Source organism: Mya arenaria, chromosome 4 (genome assembly GCF_026914265.1).
Source record: "Mya arenaria isolate MELC-2E11 chromosome 4, ASM2691426v1".
Lineage (NCBI taxonomy): Eukaryota > Metazoa > Mollusca > Bivalvia > Myida > Myidae > Mya > Mya arenaria.
Window position 1 is genome coordinate 53,516,953 of NC_069125.1, and position 18,479 is coordinate 53,535,431.

The following is an 18,479-nucleotide window of genomic DNA, read 5'->3' on the forward strand; positions in this document are numbered from 1 at the left end:
TATGAAGAAACAAGAGAACCGTGGTGTGTAGGTTATAGTCCATATAATGGAAAATAACCATATTTATTAATGGAAAATAACAAAATTTATTACAAGCAAAGCCCAGTAATAAGTTTTGTTATTTTCCATTACATGAGCTGTAACCGACTTATAGTTCACCCTAGTTTCTAAGCCAATCATCGAACAAGGCCGTATACAGCGTGCCCATTGGCTGCTCGAAGTTCATTTGGCGTGCGCCATGTCTGTTGACCTAGTTATAATAATTAACTTATTGGGTGCAGATGTGATCTTATATGAAACCTATTCGAGCAAAGATTTGAAAATCTCTGGGTGATGATTGGCTTAGAAACTAGGGTGAGCTATAAGGTCCTATATAGCTCACCTGATCAAAGAGTTACAAAAGAGTAATTGCAAATAATCTTTGCATATAGACGTATAAAAAAATAAACTTCTCAAGGGGGTCCGAATTTGCTCAGAAAATATTCTAAAGGGGGTTCTTTTCTCATCAAATAAACTTCTGAAGGGGGATGGTCCATTTTGAAAGTGCCTTCCTGGGGTGGGACATATGTTTTACTGGAATAGCCCTTACGGTAAGAATACATAGTGTACAAGTTTAGGAACATCAAAGCAGTTAAGTCCATATGAAATAAGACTTCTATGAACATCACGTTTATGTAATTTGCCAGAAATTAATAACTCTGTCATGTTTTAAATTAAATTGTTATCCCATCACTTGGTAAACATTTACTGTCAAAACAGTGACTGTATTATTATTTCGTATTGACCTAAACATGTATTAAAAATAACTTTTCATAAAATATAAAAGAACAATAAAAAAGTAATGATTTATTAATAAAAAAGTAATGATTTATTAATTTATTTTGCAATGCATTAATAACTGTTTGTCAATAATAATGAAATAATCACAGATACATGTAAATAAATAAACAACACCGCCATCTATATAATGCAACAAAGCACTCATCATACATGTACATGTATTTTAAAAATATGAAAAATGGAATGTGACAAAACTAAAATATTCACAGAATTAAGCTTTAGTAAGAAATACAATTAAGCTTTAGTAAGAAATAAAAATGTGACATAAAGTCCCTTTACCAAAATAGTAAATATGTGTATCCATATTGCACATCCCAACAAGGTAATTAGGTCTTGACACCTACAATGTAGAATAAAATAGAATCTCAATGAAGACATGGACCTTTAAACCATAGTATATGAAAATAAGAATTTGATTTCATTGATACAATGGAAACTTATACAAATCATAATTTAAGAGCCGTTTTAATACTGAGTTTGCCTGCAAGAAGTACTCTTGAATGCAAATGTTCATTTAGAGTTTAAGTAGAAATGTAGACAGAATAGCACAATTCTTCTTTCCCAACATTATAAATGCCACCTTATAATTATTTAAGTAGCCATACAGCTAAAGCTTGTGTTAATGCAATGTGAAGAGCAGGCCTTCTTGACGACCTTAATCCAATTCACTCAACCCAACAGGTCATCAAGAGCACTACCAGAGGAGCCCTGTTTCATGTTTTGGTTGCTAGCAGACTGGGGATGTAAAACTCCCATCCCCTGTCCTACCAATGGCTGAGTGGGAAAACCTGTCCCTTGAAAGCCCATCCCAAATCCTGCATTAATTGGCTGAGTACCAAATCCAGTGTTCATGGTATTCTGACTGAATCCTGTATTCATCATGCCAGTTTGCCCACCCATTCTTTGTCCCATCATGCCATGTTGGCCTGGAAACTGTTGATTCCCCATCATGCCTTGAGAATTAAAATTTCCCATCATGCTTTGTGAATTTGTACTGCCCATCATGCCTTGAGAATTCATATTTCCCATCATGCCTTGCCCACTACCCATCATGCCCTGGTGCATTCCAGAACTGTTTCTGTTTTGAGAAATCTGGTTTATATTACTCTTGGGCTGTGAGTTTCCATTTGAAAGTAAACTATCAAAAGATGATAAGTCTACTTTTTTGTTTGGCTGGTTCGACATAGGATTGTTTGACTGAGAAAAGTTAGATGAAGAGCTTGCTGATAATGAAGCTCCCATGCTGGAATTGAATGAAGACATTGGTGTTCCACTAGAAAGTCCAGTGTTAAAACTGTTACTGGAAAATCCTGGTTGTGCAGAACTACCAGACACAGAATAATTAGGCATCTGTCTATTGTTGGCACTAGAGCTGGCCAGGCCCGACACGTTTGACTGCATCAGACTGGAGGTTAGGTCTTTAGGTGCCTGTGTGATTGGTCTGGCAGGTTGTGTGGCAGATGGGCGCGATGAGTTGCGGGCCTCCAGGGGCTTCCCTGCTGATTTCAAAAACCGCTGCTGCTCCTGCTCACGAGCCAGACGCTGCTTCTCCTCAAGGCTCAGTGTCTGTACACAGGAAAACAATAGTTTAACTCACACAAAGTGTGAATAAAAAATCATTATTGAGCATGTTAAAAAAAAAAAAAAGCATATATATTGAATTCTTAAAAGAAGTAGTTTTTAAAAGATGTTTACATATATTTTTATATTTGAAAATTGAGATATATCATACTGATTTAAAAATGAAAACTACCTTCAAATACAATGTAACTGTGTACTCAACAACCCTAGTAGACTTTGAAAACCCAGCTCCTTACCTTGGCGGGCTGACTGGAGGGGGTTGAGGCAGGAGTTGAGGAGGGGGAACTGGTAGCTAGTTTGCTGGCCCCACCCACTGACATTCGAGACATGCCAACACCAGACATGAAGTCATCCATCTAAGATGCATGGGTCATTTTGAAGGTAAATGGAAATTATTTATTTGAGTACATTGTTCATCATTTTTATGTTTAATTAAAAGTTTTGTATAAGTGTACCTTACTTCATGACCAAATCTTTTAGAGTGTTAACTACTTAAAACAAGCTTGTCAATGTCTGTTTTGTTTTTTTTCAGTCGTAAAAAGGGCATAACTGAACAATTATTAAGTCATATAAATTACTTGTATAAATATATAGCCTTGTCAAATACGTGCTTATTGTCTGTGGTAACATGTGTACCAAGTGTCATTGGAATATCTTGAAAGGTTTTGAGTTATGGCCAAGATTAAAGGTTTTGACAACGACACCAAGACAATGACAATACCTTGACTTTTTTCTTCGTACAAAACAGAGGAGCTCACTAGACATCATATTATTAGTACTGTATTATTACCAGATAATTATACTAACCATGGTCCTTGGTTTATCGCCATCCATTTGGCCTATCAATGTCTTGTCATTAGATTCGGTGATTTTTGTGATTTCCATGTTTCTGAAAACCAAAAAACAATTTACATTTAAGTAAAGCGTTTTTTTTTACTGATTAAAGCTATTCAAGCACATTAAAAATGATCACAGAAGCTCTCTGGAATATCCCATATTAGATACCAATGCTGCTATAGTTATAGCATTTCAACTTTTGATGCAGTGTGCATTGAATATAGGAAATAAAAAAGACCTTTGGCTGAAGCCTGTACAAAACATTTTTATTTTTTTGATATACTGTACATGTATTCTTTATCTCAATGTTATTACAAAGCTTTAACAAATGCCCTCCCTAACACCCCACAACAAAACAAGCATAATGTTTGCTACTCACTTCTGTTCCTGCCTCATCTGTTCAAGCTGTTCAAGCTTGCTGCGATGTTCCGTTTCCACCCGCACAACCATCTCCTGTACCAGGCTGATGTAGGCACTAAACTGGAAACATAACAACACCATCACATACCTCCCATGTATGTACATCCAAAGTGCAAAACTGCATGGAGTTAGATCATCATCATGTGACATGTGTGACGGCAGTGTAATTGTACAGCAAAGGGAAGTAACTACTGCATGGAGTCAGATCATCATCATGTGACATGTGTGACGGCAGTGTAATTGTACAGCAAAGGGAAGTAACCACTGCATGGAGTCAGATCATCATCATGTGACATGTGTGACGGCAGTGTAATTGTACAGCAAAGGGAAGTAACCACTGCATGGAGTCAGATCATCATCATGTGACATGTGTGACGGCAGTGTAATTGTACAGCAAAGGGAAGTAACCACTGCATGGAGTCAGATCATCATCATGTGACATGTGTGACGGCAGTGTAATTGTACAGCAAAGGGAAGTAACCACTGCATGGAGTTAGATTATCATCATGTGACATGTGTGACGGCAGTGTAATTGTACAGTTAAGGTAAGTAACCGCTGAGTTAGATGAGTGGAGATATGTTGACTGTTGTTGACCTGTACCAAATAGATTTGTTGTGTTGTTTTTAACATGCTGCTTTTAACATGCACTTGTTCATATCATAAGGTGTGTAACTTTAAATGAATTACATTTGAAGGGTAAAAATGATTGTTCAGTCAATCGAAATCCATTTAAACAATCACAAAAAGACCAACAGGTAATATCTTTACTGAATTGAGCCTACACAATGTAGACATCCAAAAAGAGAAGTGTTATGCAGTCAACCTGGGCTAGGTTAAGGTTGTTGTCGATGGAGATGGTGATCAGGAAGGGAAGAACTTTGCCAGCCAGGATGTCCTTTGTAATCCCCAGCTTTGGGTGGGTGAATGCCACCTTGTAGATCCCTGTAATTACCATACAACAACTTTTTATCATTCATTATTCAGAATACAACATCATTTAAACATTTGTATCCAAACACGCTACAACTAAGTCTTAGATCAGCTAAACAGTGTTTATTTCTTCCAACATTTTTTATCATACCATAACAAATCTAACTGGATTGAGAGTACATTGTAAATGCTATGTTTCTCTTGGATGATGTCTTTGATGATTTCCTTATCATTCATGCAATCAGTTTCAATTAAAACAATGATTTATTCCAGCAAATGCCAATACATTTGTTTCTGTTTTCTATTTTTTAATGGAGCAATATGTTGCTCGAAGCACACACCTAGCAGGCTCATGAGGACGGCTGGCTCCCGGGAGGGTATCTGTGGCAGCATCGGTAACACCTCGTCAAGCACAAACCACTTGTCCATAGACTCTAGTAGTTTGCCCATACATAACAGGCAGTTCACACGAACCTGGCAGCAACAGATGTACATGTATTAGGTCTAGTACAAGTATAAGAAACAACATACCTTAAATTAGGACTTGATTTCAGAATGTTGTATATTCCTAATTCAATTTAATTTAAAATTTCAAAGTTCTGTATATTTCAATTAATTAAAAAGATCAGTCTTAGATACAGGCAATAAAATAAATCTAATTCTTAAAAATCATCATTGAGCTATTTAGAAATGGATTGATTTGTAGAAATAAAACCTTCAAATTTAATTACTCAGACTCACTCACAAACTAGATCATACAAAAAACACAAGTACCAATTAAAAATTTCTTAAAATTACTTGAAATTATAAACAAGCAATTTCATTAGATATTAAGATTTGATTTGAATGTTCCACAAATCTAAAAGCAGTTTTTATATAATTGTATGTGTTTATGGAAAGCTGCTTCATAGTTATAACTTGATATTTTTAGCATGCATTTATCAAATTTAAGCCTCCCCCCCTCCCAGTTAAATGCATATTAAACAAGCACTGTCACAGGAACAGAACAAATGACCCCAAAAGGGTCTACTTGGACAGATAGCCTTTAGTATTTGTGCCGAAATGGACAGATTGTCTTTACGATCCATATATTCATGACAACCTTCCCATGCTTGAAAAAATTGTTAAAGATGAGAATCTTGTTAAAATATTCCCAAATAATATTTTAGCCATACTTTTTCAAAGAAGATACTCAGACCTCATTTTTACGGGCAATGATATTAAAAGGAAACAATGTATAGTCTGTTATTGTTTTATAAGGTTTTGCAGAACTTATTTAGTCTCTTCTTTTTTGTACTCATTATGTGATATCAGTTTTAGCTCATAATCCATTTCAAATACCGGTAACAGTTATTTTGTCATATTTATCAATTATAACTTGTTAAACTATTGTATTTCCATAATTGTGTACCTGAGTAAACAGCAATCATTCACTCAAGAGCAAATTCATTTTCAGCTAAAAGTCACTTAGACCTTGACCTTTGATCACTGACCTCACAATAGTTAGGGTTCATCTCGAGGGAAGAAAGCGATATTCTATCTTCTCCTTAATTTAATGTCACTTAGAACCTTTTTTGCATTTGCCCCTCGAATTCTGATAGTCATTTTCAAACCCCTACAATGCTTCACTTCCTTTAGCCCCAGCGTTCTTCAGTCATTGATTGGAAACAGATTTTCAGTTGAAGGTAAACACAAACTTGACCTATGTCCCACTGACCTCAACATCATGAGGCTTAATCCGCAGGTAATGGCCAATCTGCCTACCAAGCTTGAGGTCCCTAAACCCCGGCCAGCATTCTGCAGTAATTGACTGGAAGCAGATTTTCAGCTCAAGGTCACCACCACCTTGACCCTCACTCCACTGACCGTAATAGAGTTCATCTGCTTGTCATGACCAACCTGTTTTTCAAGTTTGAGATCCCTGGGTCCCACTCAGTATTTGATTGAAAGCAGATTTTCAGCTCAAGGTCACCAATACCTTGACACTCACCCCACTGACTTCAAGATCACTACAGTTCATCTGCTGGTCATGATCAACCTGTCTTTCAAGTTTGATGTCCCTGGGTATAAGCATTTGCAATTTTTCATGGACGAACAGACCGATTACTGTATGCTGCTTTTCGGGGCATAAATGCCTAACTTTTACTACAGGTTAAGTGCACAGTGACAGAAATAAAGCAGAGAACTTTTTATGACATACCTTCTTTTACATCAGAAAACTAGCGTAAGATACTAAGAACTTGTGAGGTTAGTAAAAAGAGAAATTACATTAGAATAATTATGTTTAAATGCAAAGGAAACAAACATTACCTTTGTGGATACCTTATCAAACAATAAATGCATAGCTATCAGAATAAACATAGAAACATAGTAAAATAACATGCAAATAAAAATTTAAAAGCTCCACAGTCCAAATGCACAGGAAACCATATTAGCAGCATCCATGCAACACCTTCAGAAAATACACAATTATAAATAATGGAAAGGATATTATACTGAGGCAAATAAAAATATATATCAAATAATGGGATGTTTTTGAACAGCATTTTACAAACATACAACATGACCAGAAACACATGCATCAAGTGTATATAGATTCATCACAGAGAAACCATTTACCCCGATGGTAGATGTCCCCAGACAGAGTTTCTTTACTCTCGGTACAATGGAGTTCTTCAGGGATGCGTAGTCAATGAGGTCCGCAAATGTAGGAATGATACTAAGACACAACTCCTGCAGTACAATAACACAAACAGACTTGAAAATGGTAAAAAAAAGATACCAGTAATTTTATACTGGAAAATATAAAAACAGTAAGATATGCAAAGCGCTAATACACCATAACTATGTTATCAGGCAATGATGACTTTTAATCGTTTTTAGTAGAAGTTCATTCTTTTCTGTCTTCAAAGTCAGTTCTTTTAATTTGTACTAACAACATACTATACATGTTTAATGGAATAACAGATGTACTAGCTTCAATCAAATTTAGTGACGATATTCAAAATACTTACACATAATAACAGATTATAAACTGAATTGTTAACCTGTATCTGAGGTGTGTCAGACTCCAGTGCCCTGTGTATCATGGGCAACACATGTGTCTTGATGTCAGAAGAGGGAGTCTTTTTCAGTAGCAGGTTCATATTTTGCATGAACAGAAGCAATATCTGCAAAATAGAAGGAGCTCTAAGATATACATGTATTATAAGCAAAGATGTACTCCATTCATTAAACAGGGATGATAACTGACCCAAAACTACAATCCTGAAAAATTAGTTTATAGCCTTAAAGGGCTTAGACCCCTGTTGAAAGGTTTTCAAAGCCATTTATATCCATGTAAGGTTTCTTCTTTCTATTTTTAATGGAAGTGTCCATCAAAAACTAACTACAATTCTACATCATAGATGAAACTGAAAGCTTTCAATCCTGAACTTTATCAGCCCTGATTACAATATACATGAATCATTTTTGTATTACTCCCTAAAATTTCATGTACCTTTATCTAGCAATTCCCTAGCAATCCTTAAATTGGAAGGGTTTTGTAGAGATATGCACTTATGCACTATCTCACAATCTCAAGATCTTAGGAATCAGTTTGTCTGGTAACTGCTGTTGAAGGTGATAGTTTATCCATCAAGGCCCATCAAATTCGTATGCCTTGCCAGATTAACTGTTGGCTCATCCAATTCATACCTTCACCTTGTCAGATAAACTTTCACCTCACCAATTAAATATGTACCCCTTGCCAGATAAACCTTTCCCATCTTTTCAACATTTACCTGATGTGCTGTTAAACCTGTCACATAATTGTTTCATTTCTTATAACTTGTTTCAACAAAATATAATTTTAAAACTATATATCCAAGGAAATGTTCAGCAAATATTGCTAAATAAATTCTGCCAATCTCTATATAATTAAATTAAAAGTTTATGCTCTGAAAATTAAACACTTCAATCGACTAAGACAAATTTATTCCACTGACATATACTCATATTTTTCATTCCACCACTTTCAGTTTTTCTTGACCTGGACAAGGGGTCATGGCCAGGGGTCATTCAGGCACCCTGTTATCAGATTGATTCCTATGCAAATGAACAATAATAGAGAACAACCAATATTTGATAACAGTATATAGATTGCAGAGTATAAAACTATGTGAGTAATATTTGTGACACTTGAACGATTCCCTACCTGTACAGGATTGGTGATTTTAAAGAGTGGTATGAGTTCGGGAAGAATGCTGGAGCGGTACTCCTGATCGGTTGCCTGCTCGGCTATCTGCAGGATGCAGGGCAACACAAAGGGAACCATGTCTGGGTTCACACATTCCTTCTGGAGGGGTGGAAGGATACGCTGCAGGTTCACCCTCTGAAATCAAGGGGTACCCACACTTAAATTAGCACTAAAATTGAAAAAGTCCATTTTGTAATTAGCATGTGAAGTTTGTTTAACAAACAATTATTTTGAATTCAGTGCCACATGAATCTTTTTATCAACAACTCTTACATCTTTTCATTTGTTTAATGGTTATGAGTATTCAAATCAGTGTGCAGGTACCGCATCATGTCAGTTGAACTATGATATTCTTTTAACGCATTACTGTCTAACTTGTGGATTTCTAGGAACCCTCCCAGGGGTGTAAATCTATCTCATAATTAAGTAAACATCACAAAGTCAACTTAAACAGCAAAGACTGAGCCTTATGACCTGAACAGGCCAGCAAATCTGACCTTGGGGAACTTGACAATGATTTTGGGTAGTCCCTTGAAGAACTTGGACTTCTGGAGGTTGTCTTGCTGAAACAGGGAGTCCATATACTGGAGGGTCATGGAGCCAACATCCTCAAAAAATGGAATCTGAAATCATGATGAAATAAATATGTTAATTTATCCAACACCTATAAAACTTTTTCCTCAATAGTTTGGATTGCAACAAGGAAAGGGTTTATAAATAAACAAGAACAGAAACATGTTGTATCTGAAAACAAATCAATAGGTAATATTATTTTCAAGCACAACCTTGATTTTTATGACACTGCTCTAGGATCCAAACATTACTAAAAGCTATCTCACAAATGTGGATTTGCTCTTGTATAAGGGCATCAGCAGATACATACATTCCATAATTTGATCATAAACAAAAGCATGGAGTTGAAACAGTTGGACCAGCTTTTTTTGTGTTTTCTTGAAACTAATTTGCTTATAAACGATAGCATTTTTCTATTTACCTGATCTGTCAAATAAAATCAGTTGCCGGACTTTCAAGAGACAATCTTAGGATGTTAATTTCTAGCCCTGGAGGTATCATTATTGATTAACATACAGGTTTATAGAAAAGCTAGTGATTTTAAACATAAAGTAAGACAAGAGTGCAGAGGAGGTAGAGCCAAAGCTAGGCCATCTTATTTTAGTCCAAAAGGGGAATGACTCCACCATTATTAAGGCCAGAATTATGGGTTTAGCTGTATATGTGCTTATCATCTCTGGCAACATGTGTACCAGGTTTCATTTGAAAATCTTGAACAGTTTTTGAGTAATGATCAATGTTAAAGTTTTGGCAGCAACAGTTTAACTCTTTTTCCTTCAAAAAGCAGACACTTTAATAAAAATTGAACTCCCTACAAATTCCTGAAATACTTCATAAAATATTCTATGTCTACAAACATGTACCAGTGTTCAAAACTGCACAGTTACCTTTGTGAGCTGGTCAGGGTCAGGGCGTACAGTAGGTTCAGTGTTCAACAACAACTTCACGATGTCTCTCAGACCCTCAGGTATCTTCCCCAGCAATGAACCACGCCACTTACGTAACTAAAAGCATAACAAAAGATTATTGTTTTCATTCAATGGTTGAAGAGAGTCAATCACAGAACATGCTTTTACAGCCTAAAAAAAGATCAAGAGTAGTCACACACTGCCATATGTACATGAAATTTGAAGTCAATACCTCAAAGACTTTTTAAGTTATTATAGGTATGAATAATAACAAAGGGAAATAACTAAAATAATCTGCAGCCAGAGTTCTGGTTACTGTGCACTGCACTTCTCCTCAGTGAGAGTTATCTGTCTATGATGTTTGAAGTCAATATTTCAATGACAAAGACTTTTAAGAGTTATACTCCAGACAAAAATTATTATGAATATTAACAAAGTGTAATAACTCAAAAAATACTGCAGCCAGAGTCATGGTTCCTGTGCACTGCACTTCTCCTCAATGAGATATATATGTATATAAAGTTTGACATCAATCAGGGGATATAAAAAGACATTGGCATTTTATTAGTTATATGTTGTCATTCTACAAATGTTAAATTGAATTTTATAAAAGGTACTTGAACTCAGACGCATGTACCTCTTCAGCATTTTTCCTGAATGCCCCAATTTGGTCTTTGCACTCATACAGAGGTTTGCCATTATTGAAGACTGAGTAAACTAGCACCCCTATGGCAAACATGTCACAGGCAAGACTACAGCTTTCTGTGAGGGCATACTCCGGTGCTCGGTAGTCAAGGTTTGGCTGAGCACAGGAAATCAGGTCTGGTTCCCAGTCTTTGTACACAAACATTGGCTGCAATAGAATAGACACATTGTTAACAAGATGATACTCACTTTTTTGCTTGAAAAGGGCCAAATGTAAGCATTTATCAGTGATTAGATTTAAATGAGAAAAATGTTCTTATTGGTAGTGTTGGGAATCAGTTCCATTTTGACTTTTGATCATTGGTTCCACTCAAGTAACCGATTATTTATTGTACAATCGGTTTCTGACAATATCTTAGTTTTATTCTTTTTATTACAAAAACTAATAATCGTTAACTATGCTTATGCTATGTATGTTTGAAGTTATTTGGTGTTGTAGCTTCTGGCCATATTGTTGACGATTACAACTGATCAATTCCAAATTCATAATTGAACTCAAAGGAGAAAATTGGCAGACATAAACCAAATGCAAATAACAAAACGGAAAAACTAAAAAAACTTAAATGATTTAATTGATGATCGATGAAGACCAAATACAATCAATTGCTGCCAATTTCAGGCCCAACCAATCAAATTTTGATCATAATCCATCATCTGAACATCACTACTTATTGATACAAAATGACCAACCATGACATCTTAATATGAAGAACTAAGCACAAGGTTTATACTGCCTGCTCTGAAGTGTTGGAGTTAGACACACAGAAGTCAAAGCCTGCCAGTTTCCAGGCCCCATTCTTGTTGACAATGATGCTCTCTGGACATAGGTTGTTGTGCAGTAACTTGACGCCAGAGTGAAGGAACTGTACACCCTCAACCATCTGAAGACATACAAACAAGGATTAAACACTAATTTAATCTAGGCAATTGACAAGTGACTAATATGTGAATGTTCCACAAACATTTTCAAAAATTTCTTCCATTTTTTGCAGTGTTTTAGGCATACTGTTTTCAATTAAGTGCAATAATATGTCAAGAATGTTACAGAGAAATTGAACTGAAAATTCATTTATTACAAGTATTCATAATTTTAGTTTTATTAACTTATGCTAAGTCTCTATCGTTGGCAGGATGATGCACACGAATGTGGTCTTGTGGGGAAAACTGTAGGGCCCAGAGAAAACCCACTTCTCCAGCCTGGTTACCATAAACCAAACTCACATACACCCAGGCCCGTAATTAAACCAGGTGAGAAGTGATTGTGTTAACTAATTCACAAGCCGGACAACTTACAAACACTGAGTTTAATCCCTTATAACATGCCAATATTTTACTCACCTGAAGAAGGCCATACTTGATCTCCATCTCAAACATGGTGTGCTCCTGTAGCTGCTTCACAACACCCTCTGGAAGGTTGTCACGGTTACCCAGAAGGTTAGACAAGCTCGCAAACACTGGCTCTGTAGCAAATGCCAGGCTCTCCCTGTAAAAGTATTGTTTGGTTGCTTAAAAATTCTTGGTTAATATTTCCATTAGAAAAAAAAATCAAAGATCCTTTTGACATGTTTAAATGAGTAATAAATTATTTTGGGGCATGACATCAAATGCATCATTGCATTTTATGTGTTTATAAAATAACAAAATGCAACACAATTGATTTAAATTGACTTGAAAGTCTGCTAAAACATCTGGGTACACTTATTTAGTGTGAAAACACTTTTCCTTGACCTTGATTCCTCGAGGGGCTGTATTACTGAGAGAACTTTAGGGTGTCGTAGCCGTGTAAGTTGAGCCACACCTTTCTTCAGAGCCTCTATAACTGCCTCCCTGTCCCCACGGGAGTATTTCTCCATAGGTTTTTTTTCACACACAAATATAGCAGCATCCTGAGGACAACAAAAATTGCTTTTGTAAATCATTATTAAGTGAATTATATCAATACTTGATACATTGTGCTAAGCTTGCTATATCTATGGTAACTCATACATTCAATATTTCATGAGACCTCCCCAGGGGATTTTATTTAAAAAAACAGTAGATTTTCACATTTATAGTCTAGGGGATTTTAAAGCATTTAAAAATATTACTGGAAGACTTCCCAGGGGTTTTAAATCATAAATTGTGCGGGCATTTGAAATGTTTTACTTTCAAAAACAATTATTTAAACTGTCATTTCTTTTTAGCTGAAGTGCAGTGCATTGAGTTTATATATGTTGTAAGAAAATATGTTCAAAGCGGACAGGTCTTTGTTTTACCCAATCACAAACAAATTATTTATTATAATTCCAGGAGACCATGGGATGGATTGAAATTCTGGGGAATTTATACTGTAATTCCATTCTATTTCAAGTATGCTGATATTAGTAAGTTTTAAAAGTTAAAAGCTGATCATTTTATCATATTTTTGCACACAATTTTTCTGGTGAAACTGCACTAGACTACACTAATTGTGTCTGAATTACTTGTTTGGTAGTTTTCTTCACTCCGTTGTATATTTTCCAGACATGGCCTGGGCCAGCTGTGGCAATCTGTCCATACACTTCAAACTCCTTTGACATAGGGTTGCCAGGAAGAGCACTGGACACAGCACTCTTCAGCTTGCTAAACATATCCATTGCTGCAAATACATACATACATGTAAAAGCACAGACTTGCGCCAACTGCATTGGTTGAGGATGACAAATTAGGAATTAGGATCTAAAAATATATCAGGTCTTATCAGATCAGTGCTTCCACTCAGCCTTATATACTTAGGATCCAGCATCAGGGCTTTTTCTGTAGTGCCCACAGGTCAGACTATCGGACCCATTCCCAAATTAAAATATAATATATTTTTCCCAATCTTCAGAAAAATTCCCAAACAAAAATTGAAACAAGAGCTGTCACAGTATGTGACGAATGCCCCCAAATGTGACATTGACCTATGAACAAGGTCAGTACATGAAAAGTTAAAGATCAAACAAATACATATGGCAAGTTATTTTAAATTGCCTCTGAACATAAAAAAATACCACCCATACTTGACAACCTACACTCTATGTCCTTATATGCAGCAATACATTGTGAATAAACACTAAGTGTGACCTTGACCTAAGAGGTAGGGACACAGGTCTTGCACGCGACACGTCGTCTTGGTATGCCGAACACATGTGGCAACTTATTTTAAAATCTGTCCATACAAGGGAAAGTTACAGCCTGGACACGACAACCTATACTCTATGTCCTTATATGCAGCACTCAATTGGGAATAAACACCTAAGTGTGACCTTGACCTTAGAGGTAGGGACACGGTTCTTGCACGGGACACGTCGTCTTGGTATGTCAAACACATGTGGCAAGTTATTTTAAAATCTGTCCATACAAGGGAAAGTTACAGCCCGGACACGACAACCTATACTCTATGTCCTTATATGCAGCACTCCATTGTGAATAAACACCTAAGTGTGGCCTTGACCTAAGAGGTAGGGACACGGTTCTTGCACGCGACACGTCGTCTTGGTATGCCGAACACATGTGGCAACTTATTTTAAAATCTGTCCATACAAGGGAAAGTTACAGCCTGGACACGACAACCTATACTCTATGTCCTTATATGCAGCACTCAATTGGGAATAAACACCTAAGTGTGACCTTGACCTTAGAGGTAGGGACACGGTTCTTGCACGCGACACGTCGTCTTGGTATGTCAAACACATGTGGCAAGTTATTTTAAAATCTGTCCATACAAGGGAAAGTTACAGCCCGGACACGACAACCTATACTCTATGTCCTTATATGCAGCACTCCATTGTGAATAAACACCTAAGTGTGACCTTGACCTAAGAGGTAGAGACACGGTTCTTGCACGCGACACGTCGTCTTGGTTTGCTGAATACATGTGGCAAGTTATTTTAAAATCTGTCCATACAAGGGAAAGTTACAGTCCGGACACCACAACCTATACTCTATGTCCTTATATATGCAGCATTCCATTGTGAATAAACACCTAAGTGTGACCTTGACCTTAGAGGTAGGGACACGGTTCTTGCACGCGACACGTCGTCTTGGTATGCTGAACACATGTGGCAACTTATTTTAAAATCTGTCCATACAAGGGAAAGTTACAGCCCGGACACGACAACCTATACTCTATGTCGTTATATGCAGCATTCCATTGTGAATAAACACCTTAGTGTGACCTTGACCTAAGAGGTAGGGACACGGTTCTTGCACGCGACACGTCGTCTTGGTATGCCGAACACATGTGGCAAGTTATTTTAAATCTGTCCATACAAGGGAAAGTTACAGCCCGGACACGAGTTATTGAGCCGGACACGAGTTATTGTTTATGAATGACCTTTTACCTGTACTGGTTCATTCAACATCATAATAAATTAAGATGATGTAAAGTTTTGGGGATAATTGAATTAAGAAATCATTGATTTGCATCATATTGAGAGATCAGTATGAAATATTATCTGTCATGATTTATTGCAATTGATATTTCAGCCTTTTCTGGTCCTTTGAAAGAGAAAAGAAACTTATATTTAATAATTGCCTCATTCGCAGGAGACTGGAAAAGCTTGTTTTTTTTTACTGCTAAATTTCCCAATTTCGCGTCACAATTTTCCCAAAATGTCTAGGGTCTTTTTCCCAAAATGGGCAGAAAAACCCCTTAGCATGAAATGAGTCAAGTGACCGGCCAACAGCAGCCATCAAAATTGGCTTTTAGGAATGAGAAGCATGAACCCTTACAACATTGCTTCATATTTTTTTTTACAAGCAACACTAGTTACTCTACCAACCACACAATTTTTGCAAAAAAATATGTTGCCACCTGGCAAGAGATTGCGTCATTGCAGGAATATATTCCGTTGTAGCTAACGCGCTGATATGCGTACCAACACGTTCATGTGCTGCTACCGCATATGACTTCCAAAAAATTTTTCAGCAGCATATTGCCGCAATGCAGCTTACCAAAACATGAAGATATTTTAACAGGTGCGGCAGGTACAAAAGGAGATTTGTAAATTGCACCATGCAGAATGCTAATTCACCCGATTGTGATGATAAACAATCTCATCCCCCATATTTGAAATGGTTCATTCTATTTGGTGGTTTAATTTGTTTTAATTATCTTAATTAGGTTGCTAGAATATTGAGTCTTTGTTAAAGCATTTTTGAAAATAAGTTAATTGATACTAAAATATACCAGCAAAAGGGCTAGGCGGGGCTTTCACACCTTAAGGAAGGATTTGCATCTTTGTTGAAAGAGCAGAGCTTATTGCAAGTTTTTATAAGTGTCAAAACTTATGAAACAAAATTGAATTTAGTTTTCATTTAAAAATAATCATTGCACAGTGTTTATTCAAATGTGATTTCCTTCTTTAAGAAATTCATTTACAATTCAGGTTAAAGTGTCACAAATGGACTAACTGGTGCAAAAGTTATGGTATTCATTTTTATCCTTATGTACATAGAAAGTTGCATAAAGTTCTTACCATCGATTTATTTGTTTATGTGTGTGTTAACCCCAAATGAATTATGTCCTGACTTGATAATAATAGACATTGAATCATTCAATTTGATATATTTCCTCGCTTTGTATTTCATCATAAAACAGCCGACATTTTACATGATTGTGAACTATGACCTTTGATGTTATGCACGTAATTAATACAATGTAAGGTAAGATTATAAGAGTTTTTTGGAATCTTCCACAGAAAACAATGCAAAAAAGCCTTTAACCATGCACTGTGAACTTTGAACATGTGTTTGACCCAAGTCACTCAGTGTTTTCAATAAGAACCGGTTGCCGGCCAAAATGGACGGTTCAAATGGCAATATTGTCCAGTTCAAATTTGGAAAACTAAATGAATTTTAAGTAGAATAGGTAAAAACTAGTTGGCTACTTTACTATTTGAGACCGTTCAACCGAAACTTATTGAGAACCCTGTCACTTTCAATTGTGATTTTCTGATAATCTTTAAATAGTTACATAGCCTGCTTTGGGTGTAATATATTTATCAATGTTTATACTATATCAAAATTAAATGCCATTATTTAGTCATGATATAATCAAACATTGTTAAAAAGTTATTTTTTTTTGTTTTAATATGCATGAGCAAATTTATATCTGACTGCATTTCTTGTAATAAGCTTACTTCATGCAAAACGTAATGATTTAAAGTTAATCAAATATCTTCTATGAAAGTGGATCTGAAAAACAACAGCTATTAACTGTAGCCATCATAATTGATTAACAGTTACCTTGGTTACCGTTACTTAACACTTGGCAGTAATGAATGCAGCGTGCAATATGCTTTTATCGCAGGGTATCATGAAAAACAGTTACAAGTACATCCATGATAAGGAAAAATTGCGGCCCATAGCGAAATCTGCAAAATATGTGTGGTTTGTAGTGTAAAACCCAGATTGGAAAGAATTTTCCTGGTGCAATGCTTGTGGACTTGTGCTAATTTCGATCACTACTATGGTGCCCGATGTCAGTGAACCACAGCCACATAATTTATTTATGTATAATGAAGGTTGCCCAGGTTAAATTAGAATATAAACAAAACTAGAGATAATATTGAAAGATGAATTAATATTAAAAACTTAAACATTTTACGAAGTGAGATGGAAATAAAATGCGTAAAATGCTGATGTCCGAAATGAAACATCCGAACAATATTCTTCAACTATTTAGTTCACATTTTCACCGGTTAAATACATCACATGGAGATAATATTTATTCACCAAATTGAGAACACATATATTGTGATAAAAACGAAACTATGAGGGAGTTTTACCTCGGTGTGTGTTGATAAAACGCCAATATTTAGTGCGACAAGTAACTTACTTCTCCATAATATTATCGAATATAATGATACTCACCAAACGATCACCTCGTCATCGTCACCATCATCATCATCATCATCATCATCATCATCATCATCATCATCATCATCATCATCATCATCATCATCATCATCACCATCACATCATCATCATCATCATCATCATCATCATCATCATCATCATCATCATCATCAACACCAACAACCCTACCAACAGCAACACCAGCACCAACGCCACCATATTCATCACCACCACCATCATCCTCGCCACAACCATAACCCCTACCACCACTGCCACAATCATCCTTAAAAAGACCACCACACAACCACCACCATCATCAACACCACCATCGTCATCACCACCAACAAACCATCACCACCAACATATTCATCAGCAACAAGTATTAACTAATATTATATAGTTTATTCAATTCTAATATGCTGTTTAATGTTAGCCTCAATAATATTTTATTGAAGTATCAGTCAACAGCACCGCCATTATCATAACTGTCACAATCACCATTTATTACATCGTCATTTAATCACCAACAACACCATACCCTTCAGCACCAACATTACTTTTTTCTCCATATGTTTGCCCATTCTTG

The 18,479-nt window shown here is 36.2% G+C and overlaps 1 protein-coding gene across 2 annotated transcripts; it reads right to left on the minus strand.

Moving 5' to 3' along the window:
- Positions 1–833: 833 nt before the first annotated feature.
- On the minus strand, positions 834–17,896 carry LOC128232576 (SCY1-like protein 2). 2 transcript variants are annotated; one of them, XM_052946220.1, is made up of 18 exons: positions 17,824–17,896; positions 13,495–13,649; positions 12,761–12,918; positions 12,371–12,515; positions 11,764–11,913; positions 10,965–11,180; positions 10,307–10,423; positions 9,344–9,469; positions 8,805–8,981; positions 7,657–7,779; positions 7,229–7,342; positions 6,920–6,931; positions 4,951–5,083; positions 4,503–4,621; positions 3,638–3,738; positions 3,229–3,310; positions 2,658–2,777; positions 834–2,406 (listed from the first exon to the last, which is right to left on the minus strand). In XM_052946220.1, exons 2-18 carry the CDS (start codon positions 13,645–13,647, stop codon positions 1,510–1,512), a joined length of 2,943 nt encoding a protein of 980 aa, XP_052802180.1. In that variant the 5' UTR covers positions 13,648–13,649; positions 17,824–17,896; the 3' UTR covers positions 834–1,509. The 2 variants fall into 2 exon arrangements, with proteins under 2 accessions (XP_052802180.1, XP_052802181.1); XM_052946221.1 differs by lacking the exon at positions 6,920–6,931.
- Between the last annotated feature and the right edge of the window lie 583 nt (positions 17,897–18,479).

What these genes read in the sequence shown, in the direction of transcription:
- LOC128232576 (XM_052946220.1), bottom strand. Translation starts at nt 13,647, where the DNA reads ATGGATATGTTTAGCAAGCTGAAGAGTGCTGTGTCCAGTGCTCTTCCT. An exon ending in CCAACACTTCAGAGCAGGCA is followed by an intron (nt 11,181 to 11,763) that starts GTATAAACCTTG and finishes ATTCTATTGCAG; the next exon opens with CCAATGTTTGTGTACAAAGA. An exon ending in TCAGGAAAAATGCTGAAGAG is followed by an intron (nt 10,424 to 10,964) that starts GTACATGCGTCT and finishes TTATGCTTTTAG; the next exon opens with TTACGTAAGTGGCGTGGTTC.